Source organism: Lagopus leucura, unplaced genomic scaffold (genome assembly GCF_019238085.1).
Source record: "Lagopus leucura isolate 7727_CA_CO unplaced genomic scaffold, USGS_WTPT01 Super-Scaffold_73, whole genome shotgun sequence".
NCBI classification, from domain to species: Eukaryota; Metazoa; Chordata; class Aves; order Galliformes; family Phasianidae; genus Lagopus; species Lagopus leucura.
Genome location: NW_024962252.1, coordinates 26,750,259 through 26,776,011, shown reverse-complemented (window position 1 = coordinate 26,776,011; position 25,753 = coordinate 26,750,259). Strand labels below are relative to the sequence as shown.

At 37.9% G+C, this 25,753-nt stretch overlaps 1 protein-coding gene across 5 annotated transcripts in view; it reads left to right on the top strand.

Annotated features, from left to right (window-relative positions):
* The first annotated feature begins 1,333 nt into the window (after positions 1 to 1,333).
* Positions 1,334 to 25,753, top strand: part of CEP162 (centrosomal protein 162) — a 43,004-nt gene continuing 18,584 nt past the window's right edge. The window contains exons 1-15 of one of the 5 annotated variants that reach the window (XM_042893084.1): positions 1,334 to 1,511; positions 1,923 to 2,006; positions 2,793 to 2,895; positions 8,312 to 8,450; positions 12,184 to 12,294; positions 17,821 to 17,967; positions 18,186 to 18,354; positions 19,127 to 19,173; positions 20,450 to 20,517; positions 21,184 to 21,211; positions 21,561 to 21,683; positions 22,328 to 22,519; positions 22,679 to 22,760; positions 23,649 to 23,913; positions 25,018 to 25,282. In XM_042893084.1, the coding sequence (XP_042749018.1) occupies positions 2,836 to 2,895; positions 8,312 to 8,450; positions 12,184 to 12,294; positions 17,821 to 17,967; positions 18,186 to 18,354; positions 19,127 to 19,173; positions 20,450 to 20,517; positions 21,184 to 21,211; positions 21,561 to 21,683; positions 22,328 to 22,519; positions 22,679 to 22,760; positions 23,649 to 23,913; positions 25,018 to 25,282 (1,696 nt within the window). In that variant the 5' untranslated portion in view covers positions 1,334 to 1,511; positions 1,923 to 2,006; positions 2,793 to 2,835. Of the gene's footprint in view, positions 1,512 to 1,922; positions 2,007 to 2,792; positions 2,896 to 8,311; positions 8,451 to 12,183; positions 12,295 to 14,460; positions 14,619 to 17,820; positions 17,968 to 18,185; positions 18,355 to 19,126; positions 19,177 to 20,449; positions 20,518 to 21,183; positions 21,212 to 21,560; positions 21,684 to 22,327; positions 22,520 to 22,678; positions 22,761 to 23,648; positions 23,914 to 25,017; positions 25,283 to 25,753 lie in introns of those variants that run through there. The other 4 variants (XM_042893077.1, XM_042893090.1, XM_042893107.1 and 1 more) reach the window with 4 other exon arrangements.

Genomic DNA, 25,753 nt, shown 5'->3' with positions numbered 1-25,753 from the left:
CGTGCTGGACAGCACATGTAAGTACAGACGGCAATTGTTCCACGGTGCCTGAGAGACACTGGTCAGGGAAGCAGGGGTCATTAATTTCTCTGCATATTTTAAGCATTGCCAGAGATGCGCTAGAATGTATTAAAAGCTTTTGTGCCGTGGTTTTAACACATCTTAGCGCATCTCTGGCATGCGGAAGCATGAGGAAAGCTTTAGAAGATTTCTGAGGAAGAGTGAGAAGGGATAGTTCCCTTCGGGCTTTTGTGAGAGAAAGCTACATGCTTTCAGCTCTCCCTCGAAGCACAGCCCTAAGCAACACTATAGCATCACTGAATATCCTGTCCTGGCTGGGATCCACCAGATGGTGACCAACTCCTGGCTCCACATAGGGCAACTCAGGAGCTAAGCAGGAAATAGTTAATACCTCCACATTTATTAGTTATACTGGTTAATACCTTCATGTTTAAGCAAATAATGTTGATGCCAGAATCTTGAATGGAATTAGAATGGATTCCATGAAACGTGTAACAGCAGGACAAGGGGAAATGGTTTTAAGTTGAAGGAGGGAAGACTTAGGCTGGATCTCACGGGGGAAGTTCTTTACTATGAGAGTGGTGAGGTGCTAGAACAGCTACCCAGAGAGGCTGTGGATACCCATCCCTAGAGGTGTTTGAGGCCAGATTGGATGGGATCCTGGACAGCCTGGTCTAGTATTAAATGGGGAGGTTGGTGGCCCTCCATGTGGCAAGGGGCTTGCAGATTCCTGATCCTTGAGGTGTCTTCCAACCTGGGCCATTCTGTGATTCTGTGATGTACACATGGCACTGAGGGACATGGTTTAGTGGGCATGGTGGCGAAGGACTGACAATTGGACTACAGAAATCTTTTCTGTCCTTAGCGATTTTGTGATTCTACGATACATCGCAGGCATTGCCCAAAGGCTCCCCGAGCACTGCCAGGCCTGGCGCACAGCCGTTAGCGGCAGGCGGTGCTAAAGGAGCGCCGTCCTGCCGTGACCCTTCATGGCGGGACCGCTGAGCGCCGCTGAGCGCCGCAGCCCGCCCTCCTCCGCCGGGCCCCACCGGCGCTTCTCTCCCGCCGCCCAGCAGGGGGAGCCGCTCCGCACGCTACGTGAAGGCGCGGAGCCCGCCGCTCACACGCCGACGTGTGCCACAGTAGTGATGGCCGCTGGAGACGTCTCTCCCTCCCCTATTCTAGTCACGCTCCCCCGTCACGTGTCCTCCAGGCGGAACTCAGGGGCGGGTCACGTGGTCCATCCCGGGGCGGTCAGCTTCGGCGGGCGCTACGGTGGCCGGGAGGGTTTCCTTGACAACGGCGGCCACGCGCGAGCGAGCTGGAGGCCTGGGCCGGGGCTGGCGTTTGAACACCGTCCCACAGCCCAAACTCAGCAGCGCCTGTCGGGCCGCGGAGCCGGAGGAGCAGAAGTCCGAGCCCTCTCCTTTGGCAGCCGCGGATCCCAGGGCGTTTCGTGTTCCGTTATTGCTAAGCCTCCTCTTTTAACGGTATGACTGCAGAGGGTGATGGCTGTGTGTGTTTGTCTTTTTCAAAAGCAAGGATCTATTCTGTTAGCTTTTCGGGGGAAGCAGTTTTAAGATAAATGCAATTGCAGATGTACCAGAAGAATTAATTTATTTTTCTGGCCCGGCTGGAATTAAGTACTCCCCGTTTGTTGAAGCAATTAGGGTAGCCAGAAACTAAACTGCTAAACCGTATCCTATCTGCAGCGTCCTTCGATGGAAAGGTATAAAAGATTATGTGTGTCCTGAGAGGTAACGTCCTTAATCTGCTTACCGGGTGTTCAGAGATGTTTCCAGGTGCTTACGTAAGGATACCTGCTTTAATTCGAAGCACGGGCAGTCTGCTCTAACTTGTCTTGCTCAAACTGTTGAGTGGTGTTTTTTCTTACCTGTCAGAGCTGAAGCGTGGGGTGTTCTGGGGATGGAGGAGTGAAAGCAGGAAGCAGTTCTCACAGTTGCCTGTCAAAGTAACTTTACCAGGTAGGTAACAGACCTCTGTACTGAGGGGCTCAGTGCTGGGAGAAGTTTTGTTCCATGCTAAAACCATTTCTGCAGAAGTTGAGCCCTTTTAGGTTGGCATAGCCCTTCATAGCCTCGGAGGTGCTGAAGTAGTTTAATGCTGCCACGCATACACAGCTTAGAAGGGAGCCATGAATGTTGAGCACTGCGATGTGCAGAAGCTTTGTGGCATGTTGAGTGTTGGGCATATTTTATACCGGAGAAATCAACAAAGACTTTTGGCAAAGTGCTGTGGGCAAGTGCTATAGGCTTCCTGTGTCAGGACACATCAAACTGAATACCATCTTCCAGTCTTGAGGACTTTCATCTATTTCTGAGTCCCAGGCACGGCAGAGATTAGGAAACAAAACTTATAATGCCACTTGTCCCTAATTCTGAAAGAAAAGAAATCGTAAGAAGAAATTAAGAGCCCTTAAAAATGGGTAGGAATTATTACTGCAGTGTATTCTCGTTTGATCATTGATAAAAGTCTTAATTGTGAGTATAAAAAGAGCTATTTTTGAAGAATAATGTAAAGGCGATGAAGATACATTTTATTTCTCTCTCCAAATTTGAATGCTGAATCTATTGTTTATGAACTTAGTATTTTGTTTATAGAGAATCTGGGTAACTTGTGTATTTGGCTTGGGAGGGATAAAATTTGGCAGATTTCTGGAAGTTTTTCTGTTGTAGTTCTGTTAAAGTAGCAAATTGCTTGGCTTCGTTTGATTTTAGAATGCTTTTAATTAACTCTATTCTTATTTTAAGTCTTAGTATTGAAAGATTAGAAGGTAACATCCAGTTGCAGATTATGGCTCATCAGTGTTCAAACGAAGAATTAGATAAGCAGTTTGAAGAGTTTCTGAAAGAGGTAAGTTTCAGAACAAAGTTACATCTACTTTCCTCATTAAAACACAGAAGAAAAATTGGGTGTGGAAGATCATGAGATAGAATGCATGGCTATGCTTCTGTCATATAATGCACATAGCTGCCTAATGGGTGGCTTTTGGCAACATTGTAGTTAAATGTAGTTCATCCTAATTTAGATTTAAATCAAGAGAATGGTTTTGTAATTAAATACGAGCATGTTGTTGCTGCTAGGTTGAATCTTCAGAAAGAGCCTTTCGTTCTGGGTTTTGCTTCATTTTGTGTGTCTGTGTTATTTTGTAGTGGAGGCTTCAAATTGATATTTAATTGAAAATAGAGGTAATGAGATCAAAATACTTTTCTCTATGCAGTTGTAAGGTGTGTTTTAAGATGTCCTTATTTTTCTGAGTAATTCTGATTTCATTGCATTTAAAAATTCTTATTTCACCAGTAAGGAAATATGTTGTCGGGATTGGGAAATTTTTATTTGAACTTTTGTATTGCTTATAGTGCTCTGAGTACAGGAAAAATCATGCAAATCTGTGGGTTATGACTTAAGCTCAGAATTATCAGACATGGTCAAAATTTCATGACTTGGTATATTTCTTCATTGGATGTGGCTTTGTAATTTTAGTGTTCGCTCTCTGATCTATCAGGTACACAGTGCAGTAAGGTGTAGATGCCACATACATAAGGCCTTTGCTGAATGAAATTACAGTATGTAAGCATAGCTAATGGTTGCCATTCTTGCAGACTACTCTTGAGATTTCTGTTATCTGTTAGGAACATTTGGATTTTGTGTTGAGGGACATGTTTTAGAGAGTGCTATTGGTGATAGGTGGATGGTTGGACTGGATGATCTTGTAGGTCTTTTCCAACCTTGGTGATTCTGTGATTCTGTTATGAGTAATGAATGCTTGAAGATTTTTTGATGCAGAGGCTATGCCACAATTTAATTACTTGTGAAAAATGTAGGTAGCAGCTTCTATAAAAGTAGCACTTTGTACTGTGCAGTAGAGAACTGTAATAACAGTAGACTTCTTTTTCATGAATATTTTAGCTTTCCTGTGTAAGACACATTTTCTGCCTTGACTGTGCCACTAGTGAGTTACTTTTCTAATTATGATATAAATGTAACTTAATTGAGCAATACTAAATTGAGAGTATACATGTCATCTGAATATTAAGATTCACAAATAAATATATATTTTGGCATTTAATGTGATTGAAAGAACATTATTGAATTTACTGGAATTATTATTATTTTTTTTTTTTTAAAGGAAAGTAGACTTTGGACATTCATCTAAAATGCTTTACTATTGCTGTGAAGTTGCTTTGAGGAAAAGAGATTTATTCTTTTGTTTTATTTATTTTGCCCATCTGACAAACGTCTGCATTTGATCATTCCTTGTATTTCATTCCTCATTTGATATGCTCTTCTTGCTCTTTATTTATTGCTCAGATAGAGAATGCTTGAGTTACGATAATTCAGTACAGCTATTGTGATTTAATTTTTTTTCCCCTAAATGGCACTTAGGAAAAGCGCGTAATTTTTAGCAACTCACACTGTAATGTATGTATTTTTTAGCATCCCAAACTAACACTGTTTATGAAGGGTGTACTCTCATTCCAGTCATTACAAGTATGTACTGGTTTTTGCCTTAGTCACTACATACAGACCCAAAAAATGATGACATTATCTACGCTGTTACTTTAGGTACCTGTATCTTCCACTGTATTCCTCCCTTTTTTTTCTTTCTATTTTTTTAGTTTTTATTAAAAGTGGGCAGCCTTTTTTTGTTAGAAAAATAAGAAACTGGTATGGTCTGTTTTCTGGAATGTATGGCTGTGTAGGTGACCTTTGTAGTTGAGTATATTAAGTGGAGAGAAGAAGCAAAAACTGTTTCTTAGTTGTTGGTATAAGATTTGTTTAAGCAAATTTTTCAGGGAAGAGAGGGAGCAGGGTATTTTTCCCCTATTAAATAACTCTTGCTCTTAATGGAACTATTGTTTGGGAAGGATTTGAGATGAAAATACATGTGTGGTATGAAAACAAAGTCAAAAGAAAGACTAGGTGCATTAGGATGATGCAGGTCTAGTAGGAGGATTAAACTGAAGAAACTGTATGGTGTATGCACTGAATGTCAGAAACCAGCAGTAAGGAGGATTTTCTAGGCTTTTTTTCATTACACAAAGGGAAACAAAAATCTGTAACAGCAATTGTCGCGTGCAGAATCATTCTTTTAATGATTCCTCAGCCAGGTCACAGTTATTCCAAAATACTTTATAGAACAGCGTGTTGTCATCCATAGCACTTCCTCCTTCACTGTCTATGTAGCTGTGATCCTTCCACTGCCTTCTACCAGCTTTAGTGTATTTATCCTACTTCACTTTCATTTTCCTTATGTATCATCTGTCATTTTGATATAGCCAGTGAGTGTGCTATTGTTGGCTATGAAGTTTCCTTAAGATGTACCATGCAAGTTCTTTCTCATGCACAGTGCTTCTATTATTTGCTTTTTTTTTTGATAATAGAATCACAGCATGGCCTGTGTTGAAAAGGACCTCAATGATCATCTAGTTTCAACCCCCTGCTCTGTGCAGGGTCTCCAACCACCAGACCAAGCTGCCCAGAGCCACATCCAGCCTCCTTGAATGCCTCCAGGGATGGGGCATCCACAACCTCCTTGGGCAACCTGTTCCAGTGCTTCACCACCCTCTGTGTGAAAAACTTCCTGCTAATATCTAACCTAAGCCTCCCCTGTCTCAGTTTACAACCATTCCCCCTTGTCCTATCACTATCCACCCTCATAATATTAATGACAAAGCAATGCACAGACAGGAGAAAAAAACAAACACCTATTATCTGCTTCTGGACTTCTAGGCTGGCTTTTATCCCACATAATATGTGGTAACAGCTGAGACGGAAGGATATTTGACATTTAACCATGTATGGAAAAAATGTGTTTTTTTTTTTACTAAAAGATCAAGTATGTTAAGATACCATAATTTGCAGTAGACTTGAAACAAGACTTTTTCATGAAATAGTTAGGACAACTGGTCTTGGGTTCTGAATCCAATTCTGCCTTTGCTTGTCTACTTAAGTTTCTTCTTGTCTCTAGGAGATGGTAAGGTCCATTTTTTTTACCCTACAGTTGTTCCAGGTCTTGAAACTGACTCATTCTGCTTTTAGTTCAGTTTGGATTAAACAGCTGATTTCTTTTATTCTTCTGGTTGGCTATTTTCCTGAAAGGCTGAGAGGCTCTTTTGTAGGGGAGAGAAAATACGGATTATCTGTGCCTCTTGCTGATTCTTGAAAATCCATTACTGGTCCAAAGATTTGATTATTATTTTTGTAGCTTTAATTTTCCTTTTGGACAATAAACGTGTAAGTTTCACTACTGACATGTTGAAAAAACTCTAGCATGTTTGTGTCAGCTTTTCTTTTCCCAGCTGCTGCAGCTTTACTGTCTGCAGTTGACAAGATGGCTGGACACAGAAAGTTTCCAGAACTTGAGAGCAACAGCTGGGAGTTTCAGTTACTTTAGTTACAATACTCCAAGGATCACCAGCATCACTGAAGTTCTGACTGCAGAGTAGACGATTCTGTTAGCTGTAAAAGAAACTGCAGGTGACAACAAAGCTTGCATCAAACACCTGTTGGTACTTGCAGCCAGCAAGAGGCAGCCAAACCTTTGGGGACAACAGCACCGCTACTTATGTAGTGACTAGTATAAGGAAGTTGTTATTTATAGGATATTTATTAAAAATGTAAGACATTTTTGTTCTGTGTGTCACTGAGCCAACATAAAGAAATTGCAGTACATCCTGTTCTCCGGCAGTTTCATAATTTACAAAAATTCTGTTTCATTACATTGCAAATCGTGGTGCACTAAGATTTTCTTTCTGAGGCTTGGTCAGGCATTTTGTTACAGTGAAACTGAAGATGTTTTTGGTCAGAGGCATTGGTCAGATTGTGGTTGTTTATTTTTTTTCTTTTCTCTCTCCCACAGTGCCTTTAGAGGATTGATGTTTGATTTACTGATGTTCCTGTGAGGTGCATATACACCGAGCCCTTAGATACAGAGTAATTTTGCAGTAATGTTTGTTATACACAAGTGTCACACAGTGGTCTACAGAAGATAACTTTAATAAAATAACCTATTTCACTTTACATGCTAAGCATGTGTAGTCCTGTTGCTTCCAGAACTGTTTGTGCTCTCACATTTTCTTATTTGTGACTATTAGAAAAGTAAAGCTTTTGAAATTTTGCCTTAAGATGCATTTCATATGTGAATTCTTTGTGGCTTTTGGTGACTTTGTTTACTGCGTTCTCTAACATTTTAGGACAATTGATTTTGAAAATGACGACTAAAAACCTAGGATGAAAATAAGCAGTATGTCACACCCCTTAACCTTATGCTCACTGAATTAAAAGCACAAAGACTGTAACACAAAAGGCTGCAATGTGCTGGAGTAATTCTTTTAATCTTTGGTACTGGTAGTGCAGATAGAAAGCAGGATTCTGCCAAAGAAGGAAAAAGACTGGAAGTGTCAGGCTTCCTGTGTAGCTTAAGGTTTATTTTGTGCACAAATATATTTTAGATTGGATATCTGGACAGCTAACTGGGTACTGCCATAGGCCACAGAGAGCTGTATTAAGAAAGAGGACCAGAGATTTTATTATTATTTATTATTTTTATTATTATTAATTTTCTTAAAGTTGTACCATGTCAGAAAAGTGTTATTATCTTATGAAGCATATTTCCTTCTTGTTACTCTTTAGCAATTTACATTTTTAGGATATTGTTGGGTTGGTTTTTTTTTGTCTTCACTGAAGTCAGCCATCATTTGGAATCAATATAGGTAACTGAAAAATGCATGCAGAAGCTTAATAGCAGTCAGCTTGGAATAGTTCTGGCATTTCTATTGATTTCCAGGAAGAGAAAGCACAAAGTGCATTTCTGAAATTCAATTTGCTGGGAGCTAGGAAGTTGCTTGTGAAAGTTCATTTTTAGAATATTAATAATGCTCATGTAAAAAGGCTGGCAAAGCAAAGTAGGTTTTACTCTACTGTATCTTTTTTTTTTTTTCCATGCTTTTTATTTAATATTTAGGGATGTAGGCAGGATTTTGCCTGCTTGTATATTGAACTAAGATATGAACATACGCTCTACTAAGCAGTTAACTTTTAAGACTTGCAGATACTGACAGTGAACTTATTGTATTAAATGCAGTACTGATACACATAAATATTATTGTCTTTTTACTCAATTTTATAGGCATATGCAAAAAAGGCAGGTAGTAGGGAATAAAGACAGTCAGCTAAACTCTGACGTTGAAGAACAGTGTGGCTGAAATACAATTAAACAGTGAGAAAATGTAAAAACTGTCTTTAATCTTGTATGCAATTGACTCAGTCTCTTTCAGACGATTCACCTGGAAATTCAGAAAAGAAGTCCAGCATTCTTGAGACATTGGGGCTGCCCAGGAAAAAAGAAACAAAGCAAAAGGATGCAGTGCCGTGGTGGCTATGTGAGGAAGATTTGGATGATGGTGGTAAATAACGTAGTTCTGTAGTTTTTTGGCCACAGGGGGTCGGGCTAGTTCTTTCTTTTCACAATGGAGTTGTTACTTTGGAACACTATTGCAAATGATAAAACTCAAATGTAATCACATCTTTCTTTTAAGAAGAGATCATATTCCAACTGTGGGAAGGGTTTCTGCTGTTTGTTGTTTTTTTTCTTCTTGTAGTTTTCAAGTTACTGAAACTTGTAAACAGTAAATAGAGTATAGTAATTAGAAAATGTAGCTTAGGATTTCAACTAAAATATTTGTGGATTTCTTTTGTAACCAACCTGTTCCTCATAAAGACTGAAATAACAACAGCAGCTGTTTAAAACACATACTGCTGTCAGTACTCAGCATTTCCCTTGCCATAAGCCACAGCTTAAGGGAAAAAGGGCTGTGACAGCGTGGCTGCTGGTTCAGTATTTTCTTGATCATGCAGTTATAGAAGAAAATACTGTTTGCAGACTTTCCACCTCTAGGTTTCCACGCCATCATTTTTTTCTTCTTTGGTAATAAACTACGGGAATACAGAGTTTCCACAGTGTGGTTGCATATTCTTATTGTAATAATGTGGCTTCTTATTTTCATGATTTGAATAACTTGCAACTGGAGCTTGCACTCTGCTCTTGTGAGGCCCCATCTGGAATACTGCGTCCAAGTGTGGAGCCCGCAGTACAAAAAAGACAGGGAGCTGTTGGAGAGGGTCCAGAGGAGGGCCACTAGGATAATCAGAGGACTAGAGCACCTTCCCTATGAGGACAGGCTGAGGGAGCTGGGCTTGTTCAGCCTGGAGAAAAGAAGGCTGCGGGGTGACCTCATTGCAGCCTTTCAATACCTAAAGGGAGCCTACAAACAGGAGGGGAATCAACTCTTTAAAAGGGTTGATATGTGTAGGACAAGGGGAAATGGTTTTAAGTTGAGGGAGGGGAGATTTAGGTTGGACATCAGGGGGAAATTCTTTACCCAGAGAGTGATGAGGTGCTGGAACAGGCTGCCCAGAGAGGTTGTGGATGCCCCGTCCTTGGAGGTGTTCAAGGCCAGATTGGATGGGGCCCTGGGCAGCCTGGTCTAGTATTAAATGTGGAGGCTGGTGGCCCTGCATGTGGCAGGGGGGTTGGAGATTCATGATCCTTGAGGTCCCTTCCAACCCTGGCCATTCTGTGATTCTGTGGAGCTTAACAGTCCCACAAATCATGTTTTCATACGATGAGGTTAAGGTATTGCTGGAAGCCTTCTAATTTTAAGTAGAGGTCTGTCCTGTTAGCACTGCTGTAACTCAGAGACAAATCTTAGTCAGAAATTGTGTCATCTAGGCATAGCCTTAATAGGTGTTATCTAGACTCTATGTATCTCTGGCTTTTAAGATATTGCTGGAGAACTCCAGTGAACATGAGAGAGCTCCTGTCAGGCAGTGCAAGACAGTTATGGTGGTTATGAGATAGGTTTTTTTATCCCTTTTCAGAGAAACTGAAGGTCAGAGTGTTCTTGCTAGCCAGGGTAGGAGAAGTAAGAGGTTATAATGACTTTATTTCTCTTCTTTTTATAAATGAAAATTTTCAGAGGTGTCTAGAAGTTAGCATTCCTCCATTTTTTTTTCTGAGATGCTCGAGGCTGCCCACAGAGCACTTTGATGTTTCTCCAGTTATTTCAACCAGAAGTACTGGAATAGGTACTCTAAGGGCAGAGTAATTAGACATTTTGGAGGACAGTTCTTGTACGGTTTAAATACAACTACAAAGCAGCATAAGTAGTTGTGTGATAATGTCAAGTTGTTCCTGTCCTAACCAACTCAATTGGTTTTATTTTTTAAGCCAAGGATATCTTAGAGGCCCTGTAATTTAACTACAGGTACTAGAATGGAAGCATGCCTGATCTGCAGTTAGTTAACGTATAAATCATACAGTTCTAGTAAACTTGGTGAGGTTTCTTTAAAACAAGCTTCTCCTTCAACATGAAAATATTTAAAGAGACATCTACCCAGTTTTCTAAATATGGAATCCATTTACCTGCGGAAGAAGCAGGCATGTTCATATTCATGTTTTTCTTGAGGGGCTGGCTTATTTTCTCAGAGGGAGTCATAAGTAATCTGTGCATAATGGGTTTTGATTCAGATGTCCAATGTGTCTTGGCAGTTGGACTTAATAAAACTGAGCTTACGAATGTAAGGCAAATATGGTGGATCTCTGCACTGAAGTCTTCTCTGAACACTGTCTTTGCCAGCCTGATAGTTTTTATTTCGTCTGCACATCTGTCCTCCTCCTGGGTGTTGATATCTGCACTTGTGGGTCATGTACATTAAGCCATATGCCACCTGGTACTTCAGAATTTTAAAACAGAGAGGCCTTCAAGTTTTCCTAGAAAACCTTGTTGGTGCTCCTTTCCAAAAGAGAATATATCTCTGTGTCATGAAACATAGTTCCCAATCGTGTCATCTCATGGGGAAAGGGCTGTTTGTCACACTGGGCACTCACAAATAGTACCAGTTGCATTAGCCTGTGATAGATTGTGAACTGCACAGCAGAGAAGTAGCCTGCACTATAAGAGATGCCATTTTGCTAGTTAAAGTTCGGATGCAACGGAGTTCACTTTGCAGAGGTCGTTTAGGCACCTTCACTATGAGCTCAGTTTTCCTCTGCAGTCATAAAAGTAGACAGCTTGTATGTGGCTAAAGTCGAGAGTGATAAATCCCCTACATAAAGGGCTGATTTCTGTGTGTGCACACTACAAGCTATTTTATGATTTTCATTTGTGTAGATAACTTTTGCAGAGGTTTAAAATGACAGATTGTGTTATTGTGAGGAATACCAAAATAATTGTCCCACTGAAGCAATAATGTTGCTTTGGTGACAAGTAAGGACATTAGCTGGATATAAATTTGGAATAGTGTAAAATTGGCATTCTTCAAAACTTTTCAAATCCTTGTGTATTCTTGCAGGCTTGAACCTCTGCATTGGTTTGCAGATAATACTCTTACGTTACCTGACAGCCTGTTAATAAATATTATTCTCAAAGTATTTTGTTCTCTCGAATCAAATTTAATTAAATGTATGAATCTCTCCTTCACCACAGTGTAGCATTACAAATAGGTGAGCTAGCTCCATATGAGTTCATGTTGTTGGGTTACAACATAGAGAGATATTGTGATGTTAATAAGGTACAAAGCCTGGCTAACTAGCTTGAATGATGCACCAGGGTTGTCTCTATTTTGGGGTTTTCATTTTCTCCTACTTCCTGCTACATTTTTTTCTGCAACGTCAGTACCTATATTGTGCATTCTAGAAAGATGTAATACAAGTGATTGGAGGACTAAATATACTATGCATTTAGTTGTTATCTGGCTGATTTTTCCAAGGCATGTATTGCAGAAATGCTGGAAAATAAGTAGAAGTTTAACTAATCACCTGTTTTCACTTAGTTTTATAGTTTGATAGTAACCTGAGTAAATTACTTCTGTTCATTCAGCTAAGTGGAATAAAGTACGTTTTCAAATTACTCTGCTTATTATCCTAGACACGTTTGAAGTCTGTTCTTCAGTTCTAGGCTGAAATGTATAAATTATGATTCAGGATACTGTCTTCCAAATTTGAGAAGTTAAAGACCTTCCTGTAGCTAATGTAATATCTATTTGCTTTTGTCATTTAAACGATAGATAAATTGGATAATCAGAACTCCTGTCCTGTCTTAACACTTGCCTGTCTCGCTGTTTGTTTCACTTTTCAAGATTTCCAAACAAGATTTGTTAAACTGAGAGATAAGAAGGAAAGGATGGAGATCCATGACGAAGTAGTGGAGAATAGTGAACAAAAGATTCCTCGTTCAGATTTCCAGTCTGGTATTTTATTAAATTTTATGTTTTGTTCAGTTAATTTAATATCAGCCTTATATAGTAATATAAGTGCTTTTCCTGTAGAAAATCTTTTGCAGAATTTTTGGCCATAGTTTTCTCATGATAGCAAGCTGCCACTTAATTGATTTGTCATTTCCTGAATAAACCAGTAGGTGTGTGAAGCTTTGCTTTACTGTTGCTGCATCGTACATCACTGTTGGTAGTGATGCAGGCAGACAGACAGTGTTGAATATAAGGAAACGAAGGAAAGTAACTGAGCGTCTTAACTAAGATCAGTATTGTTAGTAAATAGAAAATATCTTCTCTGTATTTCATATTGGAGAAATAGTAATATTCACTGTTCTGTTTGTTTAAGCTGAAAGACTCCAATCTGCATAAGTATTATATGCACTTCCTATTGATATGATTATTTTCCCCCTGCTGAGCAGCGGGTTGCTCTGTGCATGGTGCCCTGAAGTGGGAACAGTACAGTTGGTGTCTTCATGACAAATTCAATTTTTTTAATTTGCAGGATCATTTTAATTGATGTAATATCACATTCAACCTGTTATGTTAAGTAACTATCTTTATGCTATCTGAGAAGAAACTCCAAAGAATAATTAAAAATCATAATTGTTGCTGTGTGAAATACTTATGTGTAAAGTACAGTAGCAATTAGTGTTATGTATAAGGTTAAATACAGCTTTGGTGTTGAGTTCAAGAAGATTCAATAATATTTTGGATGACAAAGAAATATTTGGCACTTGGTCTTTAGATGATGTTTGTGACTGTGTAGCTTATAGAACATTTTCCTTATGTTACCTTTCTAGAGTGTACATCCTGTTTTCCTAAGCCTCCTTTGCACAAAATATGTATAAAGCATCTCGGTCTGGGAGATAAACGCAAAAATTGACTCTATGCCTTGAATTAGGCTTAATATTTGAAATATGAGCCGTACAATGAGTTTGGCACTTATTTCAAATTACTGTTTTGGAAGGCCTTGGGTTTTTTTTATTGCTTCCAACAGACTATGCACTGTCAGCCCTTCTGGTTTCTCAGTAGATATGAGAGAATGTGAAGCTGGATAAGTGATGTCTCACAATGGACATCAGTCATGGGAATAAATAACCTAGGTGTTGTATCAGGAAGTGTTTTTCTACATTTTTTTATATGTTGACTTTTGCCATGCATCTACCAGATGCTCACCAACTTCATTTAGTCATCTTACCTGTTTCTGATTTGTGCTAGCTTCTGGTCAGAAAAACAATGTGACCTTTGAGGTCCCTTCCAACCCAGGCCATTCTACATGGTTCGTATCTTCCCACAGTCCTGTTTCTAGACAAAAGAAGTACCTGGCTACATTCCTCAGGCAGCTTCTGCTCTCTTTTGTGTCAAGATAACTGTACTAAAGAGTTATTTCTGTTAATTCTGGAACCAAGAACTTTTCTCTGAATTGTCCAGTTTATAAGCTTCCTCCCACCAAGTACACACTTGAAATTTTGGATAAGTCAGTCTCATGCTATGCACCTAGCTAGTCTGAGATGTATGAAGTGTAGAGTGTGACTGTCATCTAAGTTTCATGAGAAAGCAGAGTTTTCAACATTGGTATTGATATGTAAAAATTGATTACTGGTGATGTGAATGGAAGGCATTTGATTTTAGTGGCCAAGCAAATTCTCCAGTGGGTTTAAGTGGACAAGTGCAGTTTTTTTAAACAGCCTAGGTAAAGGGAGCAAGAATTCATATCTTATCTACCTAAGTTTTTCTGCTTTTCTTTTAACTGATCTAGATGCTTTCTTTTGAGATTTGTAGTACAGTACAACTTGTGTTGTTGAAATAGTTGTGTTGATTTTTTTTCTGCTTTCAAGTAATGTACATATTGAGCTCTGAGAACAGTCTATTTGAATGCAAAGTATGTATGGAAAAAGAACTAATTAGCAATTTGTTGGTTTTTTTTTGCTTACTTTATTTAAAGAGTAGAAGATAGTTGTAGTTTCAGAATAGATAAGTACTAACCCTTTAATTTTTATATAGCTACAAAACTGTAGATAATTCAATCTACAAAAAACTGAGTTGTATTACTTTTTCAGAAGTAGCAATTTGAATTCTCACACTTTATTTTTCTGTATTCCCTGTCCATTGTGCATTAAAACTCATAAATGTTTGTGTACGCTTAGAAGTAGTTGCCCCTAAACCTTCTTCCAGTGTGTCTCGGAGCAAGGCTTTGTGTAAATTCAAAATGCTGGAAAAATTTCATAAGAGCAAGAAAGATTCGTATTTAAACAAAGAAGAAGGAAGCCTCACTTCTGATGGTTCTGACAGTCCTAAGGGTAACAAATTTATTGTGTTTTATGTGATATTAAAAAGTTAAAAGTGCTTAATTCTGTAAGTCCTGCTCAGCTTAAGAATTAAAAGTTAGATTTTACATGGACATTTATTGTCGTGTAGATTTGTGTGCTTGGTATTTATGTTCTTACATTTTCCTTTGCAAATGTAATAGAAACAAGTGCAAATTGTAATAGAAACTAAGTGCAGCTTAGGTTCTTATTTTAACTGACTCCAGGGAGCAGGAATTTAAAGAATACCACATATTTTAAATGTGACTAAATAGTGCAAGAATTGAGAGCACAAGTATATGGGTAGTGATATGAAACTGCTGCTCCACAATGTGATTTTCACAAGGGTTAACAAATACAAACAGCTCAAAATGGCTGTGAAAAAATAGACTTTGAAATCCAACCAAGTTGATATTTTTTCCAAGTTTGGTAGGTTTCTCAGAGTTCCAGTTGCATAGGGCTAGTAAAAGATGTGCTTCTCTTCAGTAACAACAGTAGAATGTATCCCTATGTAATATGGTACACGTGTCTGGGAGTTGGGAGTTGGCTGAGTTACAGAGTTCAGTGGCTGTAAAATAGTATTTCATTCTCAAATTATAGTGGAAAGAGCTTTTCCACCAAAAAATTCTGATCTGGTTTGAACTAGAAAAATACTTCCATGTATTAGCTTACAGAAAACCGTGAAAACTTAAAAGAGTTAAAAAACTCTGTTGGTTCACTGAGTTTAAGACAGCTAAAATAAAACTAAGGAAAATGCTTTTCTTTAAAATTTTGTTCCATTGAAAATTATTGTAATATGTAATTGAAGAATATTCCTGTCTCTCTTCATGTAAATCTTATCTGGTAGAGCTGCGACAACTTATCTTTGCCTCCGCTAACATTCTCTCATTGAAAAACAGGGTCTTGGAGATCTGGTGAGACTGCAGCCTAATATGAAGCTGTGTAAAGCAACTTGTGAGCTGCCTGAAAACAGACTCCCATTTGCTTGATAACTAGAATAAAGCACCATATGGGTAGATTGCGTAGGTTGCTCCTCAAGTATTGCCTCCTATTTGTCTCCATGAAAACTTCAAAGAGCGCAACAACAGAGTTAGGGTCGTATTGTAAGGTTGTGGTTGGACTTGATCTTTAAGGTCTTTTCCAACCTGAGTAATTCTATGATTCTATCATACTGTTTGATAGAGCAAATTCTCAGCTACAAAGCAGTATTTTTCAATAGCTATTGAACTAACTATTGCATAGTTAGCTATGCATTTTTACCAACAATGAACAAGCTGTCTGCACACTGTGCTCATTCAAGTTTGCACCCATGGAGGTGACCCGCTGTTGCCGCTGCTGAAACACATCCCCAACCACCTCACTGTGTTCACAGACACTGTTTGGTCTCCATAAACATTCAGCAAGTGTCAATGAATCTCAGCAGTTACCGTTTTATCCACACGGAGGAATTCAGTGACGTACCTTTGCTGCATCGGCACTTTCATCCTAGACATCATTTTATGAGTCTGTCCCTCTGCTGCCATCTATCAGGCAGCAACAAAATGTAGCAGAGATTAGTGGGAAGGTTCAGCCTCACTGCCTTACCACCAACATCCACCTCTGTCATCATGGGCCAACATCATAGAATAGGAGGTATAACTTTCAGTGGAGCCCTTGTACTTTAAATTACTGCATTTGGGTATCAGAGATGGACTGTCTGTGCTTTGATCCTTTGCACAACACCTTGAATTTTGCATTTTATCATCTTCAGTGTAGTAGCAAAATGTCTTTCATTTAGATAAATATGGCATTTCTTTGAATAACTTAGTTGTACAAGGGCAGAGTGATTAACTTAGAACTGAAGCACTTGATCAGTACATGGAAGACTTGTATAGTGATCTTGATCTGAAGTTATTGATATATGCATCCCCTTTTTAATTTTGCTGACTGGGGATTCGTGTTGGAAAAGACAGATATGTTTTCTGCTCCTTTCTGTGAGAGCTGTGAAGTCATCTCATAAAATACATGAGCAGTTTTTCTTCCTACATCCTAAGAGAATCTATTTAAGAATTTAAGCCTATAAATGTGTGTTTTAGGATCAAGCAGAAGAAACTTGATATGGTTTATTTAACTAGTAATTTACTGCAATATTTAGCATTTAGTTTTCTGTAAAGAACTAGATACGCCTAAACCTCCTGTGAAGAAAAGTTGAGGGAACTGGGCTTATTTAGCTTAGAGAAGGCTATGGGGAGACCTCCTTGTGGCCTTCCGGTACTAGAAGGGAACATATGAACAGGAGGGGGGGCAGCTGTTTACAAGAGTGGCTAGTGCTAGGACAAGGGGGAATGGTTGGAAACTGAGACAGGGGAGGTTTAGGTTAGATATTAGCAGGAAGTTTTTCACACGGAGGGTGGTGACACACTGGAGCGGGTTGCCCAAGGAGGTTGTGGATGCCCCATCCCTGGAGGCATTCAAGGCCAGGCTGGATGTGGCTCTGGGCAGTCTGGTCTGGTGGTTGGCGACCCTGCACACAGCAGGGGGGTTGAAACTAGATGATCATTGTGGTCCTTTTCAACCCAAGCCATTCTGTGATTCTATGAAATACATCAGCATTCTGTTTGAAAGCAGAATTTTCATGTAAGGTAATAACAGTGGTGCTGACCCCTCTTAGAACTGAAGTTACAGTAAGGAGAGCAACTGCATGTTGCAGTTGCAAAAGCATACAGAATGGAAGAACTGTGTATTGGTTCAGTGAACTCTAAAAAAGTGTTCTGGTTTTTTTTTTTTTTTTTGTCTAGAACATTTGCTTTGCAACAGACGTATCTACTAAAGCAATGGCTGCAATTTTTCAAAGTCTGACACTTTCACTGGGATAGTAGATCAAAGGAAATTAATAGACTTGTAACAGAGCAATAATAGCTTCTGGGTTTTCTTACCAAATAAGTTCTGGGTTCTCTTCTCGATGAGTACTGTTAATCAGTTTTTACAGTTGTTGTGTTTATGCCATGTATGCAATAGGTTGATAAACTAATTAAATAAGGTTTATGTATAATAGAAACTGAAGCTAGATGAATGTGATCTGTGAGTGTGCACCTTTGTAGCTGTAACAAGATTCCAAATAAAAAAAGTAAAAAAAAAGCAGTTCTGGAAGATGACTGAAGTGTCATACAAACAGCTTTTAAGATGGTAGTCAGAACCTTTGCAACTTTTCTTCTAGAAATCCTTGAAGCCAGCGAAAGCGCTGTCAAGAAGGCTTTGCAGCTTACAGGGGAGACTGATGAAAACATGCATCCAGAAGAGATGCAGCTTCGGAAGAGTCATGGAGTCGCTTTCTCATTAAGTAGAGACAGCCTGGAAACAAATGGTGAGAACTGAGAGTGCAACTGTTTCATGTTAGTTAGGTCTAAATCTAAGTTATTATTATGAACAATTTCCTCTATTTTATTGCAAGTTGGGATCCTTCATTTCTCTCTGCAGCATCTTATGAAGACTCCTTAAACTAATTTGTGATAATTTGATATTGGTAAGTTTTTATGAGTCTGTCTGTAGTTAACTGTTACTATTTTGTGTTTTCACATTTAGATTCCTTTGTGGCTTCTGTTCCTAATCAAAGTAATACAGGAGTTGGATTGGATACCTTGGAAGAACAAGAGGAAAAAGAGATCTTTTTTGCTAAACTTGAACAAGAAGCTTCCTCACCTATTGATTATTCAAGATTAAATAAAGAGCTGAATTCCAGCGATTCTGTAATGTTAGCACCATTTGTACAGTAATTTGGAGGGAAGAAAAAGTTGTAGACTGTGTTGTGGGCATGTGTGACTTAGGTGTCTGAGTACGATGACCACTGAGATTCTGTGGGACAAGATCCTGTGTGGGTTTCTTTGGGTGTAGGTAGTGGGTTTTGTTTTTAAATACAAGGATGGAAGCGATCTCAATAAATAAGAGAAAGAAGTAAGGCAAGGCTTGGAGGTGGATGAAGGTATACATCTTCAGTGCAGCTCAATAGTTACCAGTTGATTTAACCTTCGTAGTAGTAAAGAGTAACTGAATGATGACTTAAGAACTCCAGCAGTTGGAAGGTCAGAGTTCTGGAAAGGGGAAAGAAAGGAGAATGTTTTTTGTTTTGTATTTTGTTCATTGGTTGTTTTTTGATTTTTTTTTTTTTATTTTATTTTATTTTATTTTATTTTTTGGGTAATGCAGATTTACAATGTCAGAGCAAGAAGCAGATCTGACAAATTTTTATCTGAGAATCTGGTATAGATGTCAAAAGGAATGCAGAAAGGAAGTAATTCCTAAAGGGTTGGATTGGAATTTGAAATATGGAGTGTTGTAAAAATATAAATATTTATTTTTAACAACTGCTGACACTTACCTTTCTTACCTATAGTTTAATCTGATGGACAAATTCAAGTTTCTGATACTTCTTAGAACTAGCAATACCAGTAAAGTTTTATAAGTTAAATATGCATATATACTTGTTCTCCAAAAAGAGACTGTAAAACTTTTATTTTGTTTCTTAGAAATGAAAAAAGTGAAAAAGAAGTGGAATCCACACCTGAAGAGAAATGTGGTAATGGTTTCTAAACTGTTCACTCGAAAATCTTGCTTTTTTAAAAAAATTTATTATTATTTTTTTTTACTGTGTATGCTATTAATTATGAGAGTTTCATTAAACAATAGCAGCAATGCAATGTGTGGATTGGTACTGCAATTCGAACACAAAGTCTTCATAGCAGGACATCAGAGGAAAGCACACTCTTCATATTACATATATATCATATATATATATATTCCACTATACATATATATATATCTATCATATATGCATAGATATATATATATCATATATAGTGGAATATAATTCAAAGGTCTGGAAAGGGGAAATGATACTGCAGGTTTTTAGCTTGTTTTGTTCTTGGTGTTGCCTTGTCCTGCTAAGCAGAAAACAGCTTAGCACTTGGTAGGTTTCAGATTCACAGGATAGGCCAGCATCCTCTGTGAACCTTTTTTAGTGTGATATGTAAGCCAGCTAGCTTCTGTTTCCATATCTCCCTGCTGCTGTGGGTAAAGCTTACGTTGATATGAAAATTAATGTAATCTGAATTTATCTAGTTTTTGCATCAGCTTTACACAGTATGTCTGTGCAGCTGGTGTACAGATAGGTGAGTTTTGGGGTTTACTTCTGACTTTTTTAAACATATTTTTTTGATTTTTGAAAAGGATTTTAATATATTGTGAACAGTGCCAGAAAGAGAAATAGGAAAGAAGAATAAATCTGTCCATCAAAGATTTACAAAAACACCTGGCCCTGATTTTGAAATAGCTCTTAATGTTTGAGATACTCCAGTGTTTTAGCTGTCATCTTCCGTATTTTTGTTCACATCTGAGTTTGATCTCTTGTTTAGAGATTCCAGAATCCAGAGATTTCCTGAATATTAAGAGGGCTTATTTGTAAATCATAGGAAATCTTTTCTCCTTGAAAGCCTGATTTCTCTGTAGATTGCAGGGAGTCATGGTAGTTACAGCAGAAATGCTGTGGCGGCTTTGCATCGTTTCACCCCCAAGTAGGAGAATATGGTTTGTAGGGCACAAGGGGATGTAGGTGAAGTATGTCTGGTCATAAGACAAACTTCAATTTAATTTGGAGAGGTTACATGTGATTTTTTTTTTTTTTTTTTTTTTTTGTAGATTTTGGACCGTGCACAGTATCAAAACTTCTCAAAAAGAGTAATAGCAGCAGTAGATGTTCTTAGCCTAGAGATTGGGGAAGGGAAATAGCTTTTCCCATACTGCTTTATCTTCCCTGAATATTTCATCTGTTTGATGTTTATTTTACTCTTCAGGCAGCTACAGTGAAGATTTTGAAGAAGAAACAGCTGCTGATCCTGCCTTTAAAACTGAAGAAAGTCAGGTAAATCAAAATATGTCAGGAGTTGAAGTGTTCAAGAAAAGTGTAACATACCAAATGTTGATATTAATTCATGAATCATAAAACTTCTGCAGTATTAATATATTAAACTCATACTATGTGTACTTTCCTAAAGAATATTATGGTCATGGGTCTATATAGTTTTATTAAGGATATACTCTTCTGTGTGACGTGTCACTATAAGCATTTCCTCAAAGTTGCCTGCTTACTGCTCCTTTGAATGAAGAACTGTATTGAGAGTCCAGAAACAATGAGCTCTGGCTGGAGCTTCAGGATGACTATTGATGAATCTGTCTCTTGGAGCTGTTAGAGAGGTGTACACCAGCAGATGCCGCAGACCCCTCAGATCTGTATGGAGAAGCAATTTGGACAGAGAATACAAAATCTACACTGATAGAAGTGAGCCAGGAAGGTGCAAAAAATATTGTTTCATTTATGCAGAGTAGCATTTAGTTCCCAGTCACTTCTAAGAGGTCTTTTATAGTACAGAATGCTGAGAGAGGAGAGCTTTAGCAAAGTGCATATGCTTGAAGCACCCAAGAGCAGCTTTAGTTCATAGATTTTGGAGCAGCTTTTGAAGTTTGTCTGGATTTTTTTTTTTCCTGAAATTCAAAAAGTGCTATTGTTCTGTTTGTTTATTTTTCATAGGAACCAAACGCTGGCATGCTGGCTAAAGGTAAAATATAATCTTTAATCAGTGGAAGAATATTAAATGTACCTTTCTGATACTTTATCTGAACTTATTATTTTGATACTTAAAACCTAATATTATTGTGTTTTACTGGAAATCTGTTGGTCCAAAATGCTTAAAAATAAATCTATTAGCACTTCAAAGTGATAACCTATGTAGTTTTATTTTTCTACTTAGTACTTTTCATGCTGGTATTCAGAGTTATACCATTAATGGCATTATAGTTATTTATATGGCATTTTTTTGCCCACCTAGAGCATTAAGATAATGTTCTATAGTGTAGATAGACTATAAATAGGAAAATTGTTTTAACTCTTATCTTCTTGGTTTTTAGTTGTACTACTTGATTCACAAGATTCAACTACAGAACTTCAGAAAGCTGCTGAAACATCAGGTGTAGCTCTAAGTGAAAATGATCTGCCTCAAGAAGTTAGTGGAATTGAAATGAATGAAGCAGGTAAAGGCTGTTTTTGAAAAAACAAAACGAAAGAATTTCCTTAGTATCTTCCTTTGTTTTTAGGTTGTCAGTCATCATGAAGCCCTTGGCTTTTGTTAACTAATCTTGAGAGGAGGAGGAACCGTTTCAGTAAAAAAAATCTGCCTTCTTAGCAGAAACACATCTCTTGACCCTTGATTACTGGAAAATTGCTTTCTGCATTGCAGTCTGATTTAAATATAATCTCCTTCGGCTCACTATGGCTAAAATTTTATTTTGTCAGTGTTTAACATAACTGTAAAATAAACAGTATATTGAGGTTGTACCCAAAGAGATATGCAGAGCATGACATTGTGATAGCATCTATTAAAATAGTCGTTTCACATACCCTATCAATTTTAGAGGGGAAAAAAATACTGGGGGCTGGGGCAGGAAAGGCATGCAAGCTGCAGATAAAGCTATTTGGCATTAATAATCAATACCATCAAGTACTAATTAACTTGATAATTTTTTATTTTTATAGTAGAAAAGATTTTTTCTTTTCCTGAAATGGAAAGCACTGTTCTCACTTAACAGTCCAAGCCAGTTACTGAAACAGATTGTGGTGTGTTATTTCCCAATCAGAAAGTCCTATAGTATCTGTTATGAGACTGCATTTTCCACAGGCACTTTGCATGGAGAAACTTCCAGTGACACTGAAGCCTTACACCGTGCGTATCATCACGTTAATCAGTCTTTGGGAGACACTGATGAGCAAAAAATACATGATTCTTCCATGGCCGTTTCAAAATGCTTGCCACAAGTTACTTCACAAAATCATGATCTCTATTCAAAAAACACATCAACTACTGAGTCAGGTAAATACCTCAATGGAAAGCATATTTTTTGCAAGATGTGAAATAAGTGAGCTATTAATATCTTTAACACTTACATTTATGGAACATTTTTAAATGTCCTTTTTACAAATGCATTTTCTAAACTTTTAAAAAATGATTTTGTTATTTTGAACTAATTAGATTTGCCTACTGTGGAAGACTTTATGAGACCTATTAAAGGAGATCCCTATAATGCCAGATGTTTTGATTTGGAACCTGAAAGGTATTTATTTCAGAATTTTATTTACTTAAGCTCATTAACTGTTAGTGGAATAAACAGCTTACAGAACAACTTGCCTGTTTTTTTTCCCCAAGTTAAAGACTGAAATTTCATTATGATTTGCATTGGCATTATGGTGTTTTACAATGAACTGCAAAAGGAATATACAGTTAATTGGTTATGGAGATGTCCAAGCTTCATTTAGACGATAAGAAGCAATGTTTGCCAAGTCATTTCAGATGAGTCTTTCTCCGTCTTGGTAACTATTATAAATAAGATCTCAGCTTTTAAGGGCCTCTACTCATCAGCCTCTTTCCCTCTATGTGGGTTTCAGCCCACATCCTATCCTAATTCTCCAACTTCTACAGTCTGGCAAAAGGTCACATCATTTTATATTGCTTACTCTTGTAATTCCAACTAACCTGTGCTCCATAATTCCTTTTGCTTTGCACCAGCTTGTGTGTAGCAAATAACGTAGAGGTCTTGGAGCTGTCAGAAACAGGTTTTGCTTAGCAGATTGGTTCTGGGAACTTAACAAGCAAGTGTACTCTGCAGGATTTACCATTCATTGTTTTACTAGCACTGACTGCATGCTTGCAAGTGTTTGTCTTACAGCCCAATCTGGTGCCTCTGCAAAAACAGTTACTGCTGGGAAATGTCTCTTGTTGAACAAGACACAGTCTTCTCACAGTGTGAATCTTCAGCCTAGTCTTTTTTGTTTTTATAACTAAATCCGCATGGTTGTTCTTAAGAAGAGCCTAGTGATTCTTTCAAGTTTGAGCAGTCTTTACAGATGCTACCTAAGGGAAAATGGCCTGCTTTTTCCAGAGTGGCAGAAAGGCAAAGGGCAAAAATCTTATAAATAAATGACCCTATTCCTTTCTCTTGTAGTCCTGTGAAGGTGATAGGCAGCATGGTAAATGAACTTGTCAATCACTTACCCTATAAAGAGCACCAAAATAATTCGGTTTGGGAGACAAGCTTACTTGAAAAATTTAACAGAGAAGACAGCATCTTTCTACAGACAGCTGCAAATGAAGATAGCTTTCAGAGAATGACTGAGAAAGAAATTCAGACCAGTGAAGTACAACCTGATGTGCTAAGTGAAGAGGTAATACAAGACTGTCTGCTTTCACAAGGCAGCAAAGCTGAACAGGTAACAAAAAAAATCTGTTTGATATAATTTAATACATTCAAAATGTATAAAATTTTAGCTGGCCTGTTATTTGGTTATGCACTGATATTTAGGAAGTAAGAGTGTTGTTGTTTTTCTTGAAAATTTCATGTTGCTATTTTTAGAGGCATCCACATACAGTAGAATTTGGGGTCATCACAACATGAAGAATCTCGGCCTTAAAGCTGCACAGCTGCTGCAGTTACATCCCCAGCTCAAGCTAGTTCTGAATATGAGCATGTCTTCTTACTGGAGGGAACACACACAAGGCTCAGAGCTGAGACCATACCTGTAGAATGGGTAGTTAGAAATACAATTCAGTAAGAGCATAGATTAGACTGATCAAATGTAGGCTTTTAGTCAGACTAAAATGCTGGCCAGCAACGCTGGCTGGCTTCTCTATTGTTTTTTGTCTATTTTCTACACTTATTTCTACCTAGTCCATATTAGTTCTCACCTTTACCTAATTTGCAGTACAGGATTTCCACAATCTCCAAATTCTCTTCTCCCTGCATCTCCTAAATTAAGCCCACACTTCTGTAGGCAGTCACCCCTTCAGCCTGCAAGGCATTGAGGAGGGGCTGTGTTTGGTTCATCCTGGTGGATTTTCTACCAGTGACAACAGGCTAAACTTTCTCACTTGCTGGTCTTAGGAGCCATATACTTAATTTTTAAATGATGAAGTTTTGGAGGGTTCCTCTGCCTGCTGCTGTTCCTCTCTTCATTGCTGAGTTTCTGTTCACTGTGATTTAATTTTCAGTCAAATAACCTGAAAAATTACCTGTTTTGGCAAGCTAGAGATCCTGTAATAAAATGCAACTTCACAGAACAATCCAACAGAACCAGTGCAAAGTACTTGTGTATTTCTGAAGTAGGAAAGCATAATAAATTATTCATAATTTCAAGTTATTCATTTGGCTAAAAGTAGTTATTTCCCATGGTTGTTTTGTTTTTGTCCCCTCCTACTCAGTAGTCTTACTGCTGTATAATTCTGGAAACTGGTTCTACGCTTTTCTAACACTGAAATCTAACTTCAGATCACACTGGGCCCTAAAACCTGTTCTAAACAGATGTGCTCTATCATAGGTTCTGCAGTCTTGTTGCTCGAAGAACGAAAAATCAGAATCAACAACAACTAAACAAATGTACAAGAATATCAGAAGTACAACACCTTTACATAAAAAGAAGTCTTCATATAGTCCTCACGGGGTGGTTAGAAGTTCTGGATTTGGGAAATCCACTTCATACTCAAAACAGTCCATGCCAGCTACTGAAAGGAAAATACCAAAAGAAACTTTGAAAAAAAACATTATGAAATCTAGAAGTCCTGCAGATAGAGCAAGATCTAAAGGTAATTCTATCTTAAGAGGTCTGAATTTTACTTGTAAGGGCCAGAGAGCTTTGCTGTTCATACTTCACATTTAAATATATATATATTTCCATTTTGAAGTGGTGTAGAAAAATCTAAAACTAAATGTGATTGAGTAGTTCTCTATTTTTTCCTCTATTTTTCTCTATATAAACTATCACTATGTTTAAGACTTACCTATTGCTCACTGATGTGACGAAAACAACAGTAGATGCTGCTGTTCAAAAATATGTACCTATATATTACATGTGTCATTACAGTAAATGCAAAGATTTGCTGACGCGCTTATGCATGTGATGCTGGATTAATTATTATTCTCAGCTTCTTTCATTTATTTTTTTGTTTTTCATTAATACCAAACAAGCACTTTATTTTAAAAAGTCCTCTTTTCTGTTTGTGTCTCTTGTTGTAACTTTAAGGAACAGTAAAGTGAGGACAGTGAAAGTCAAATTG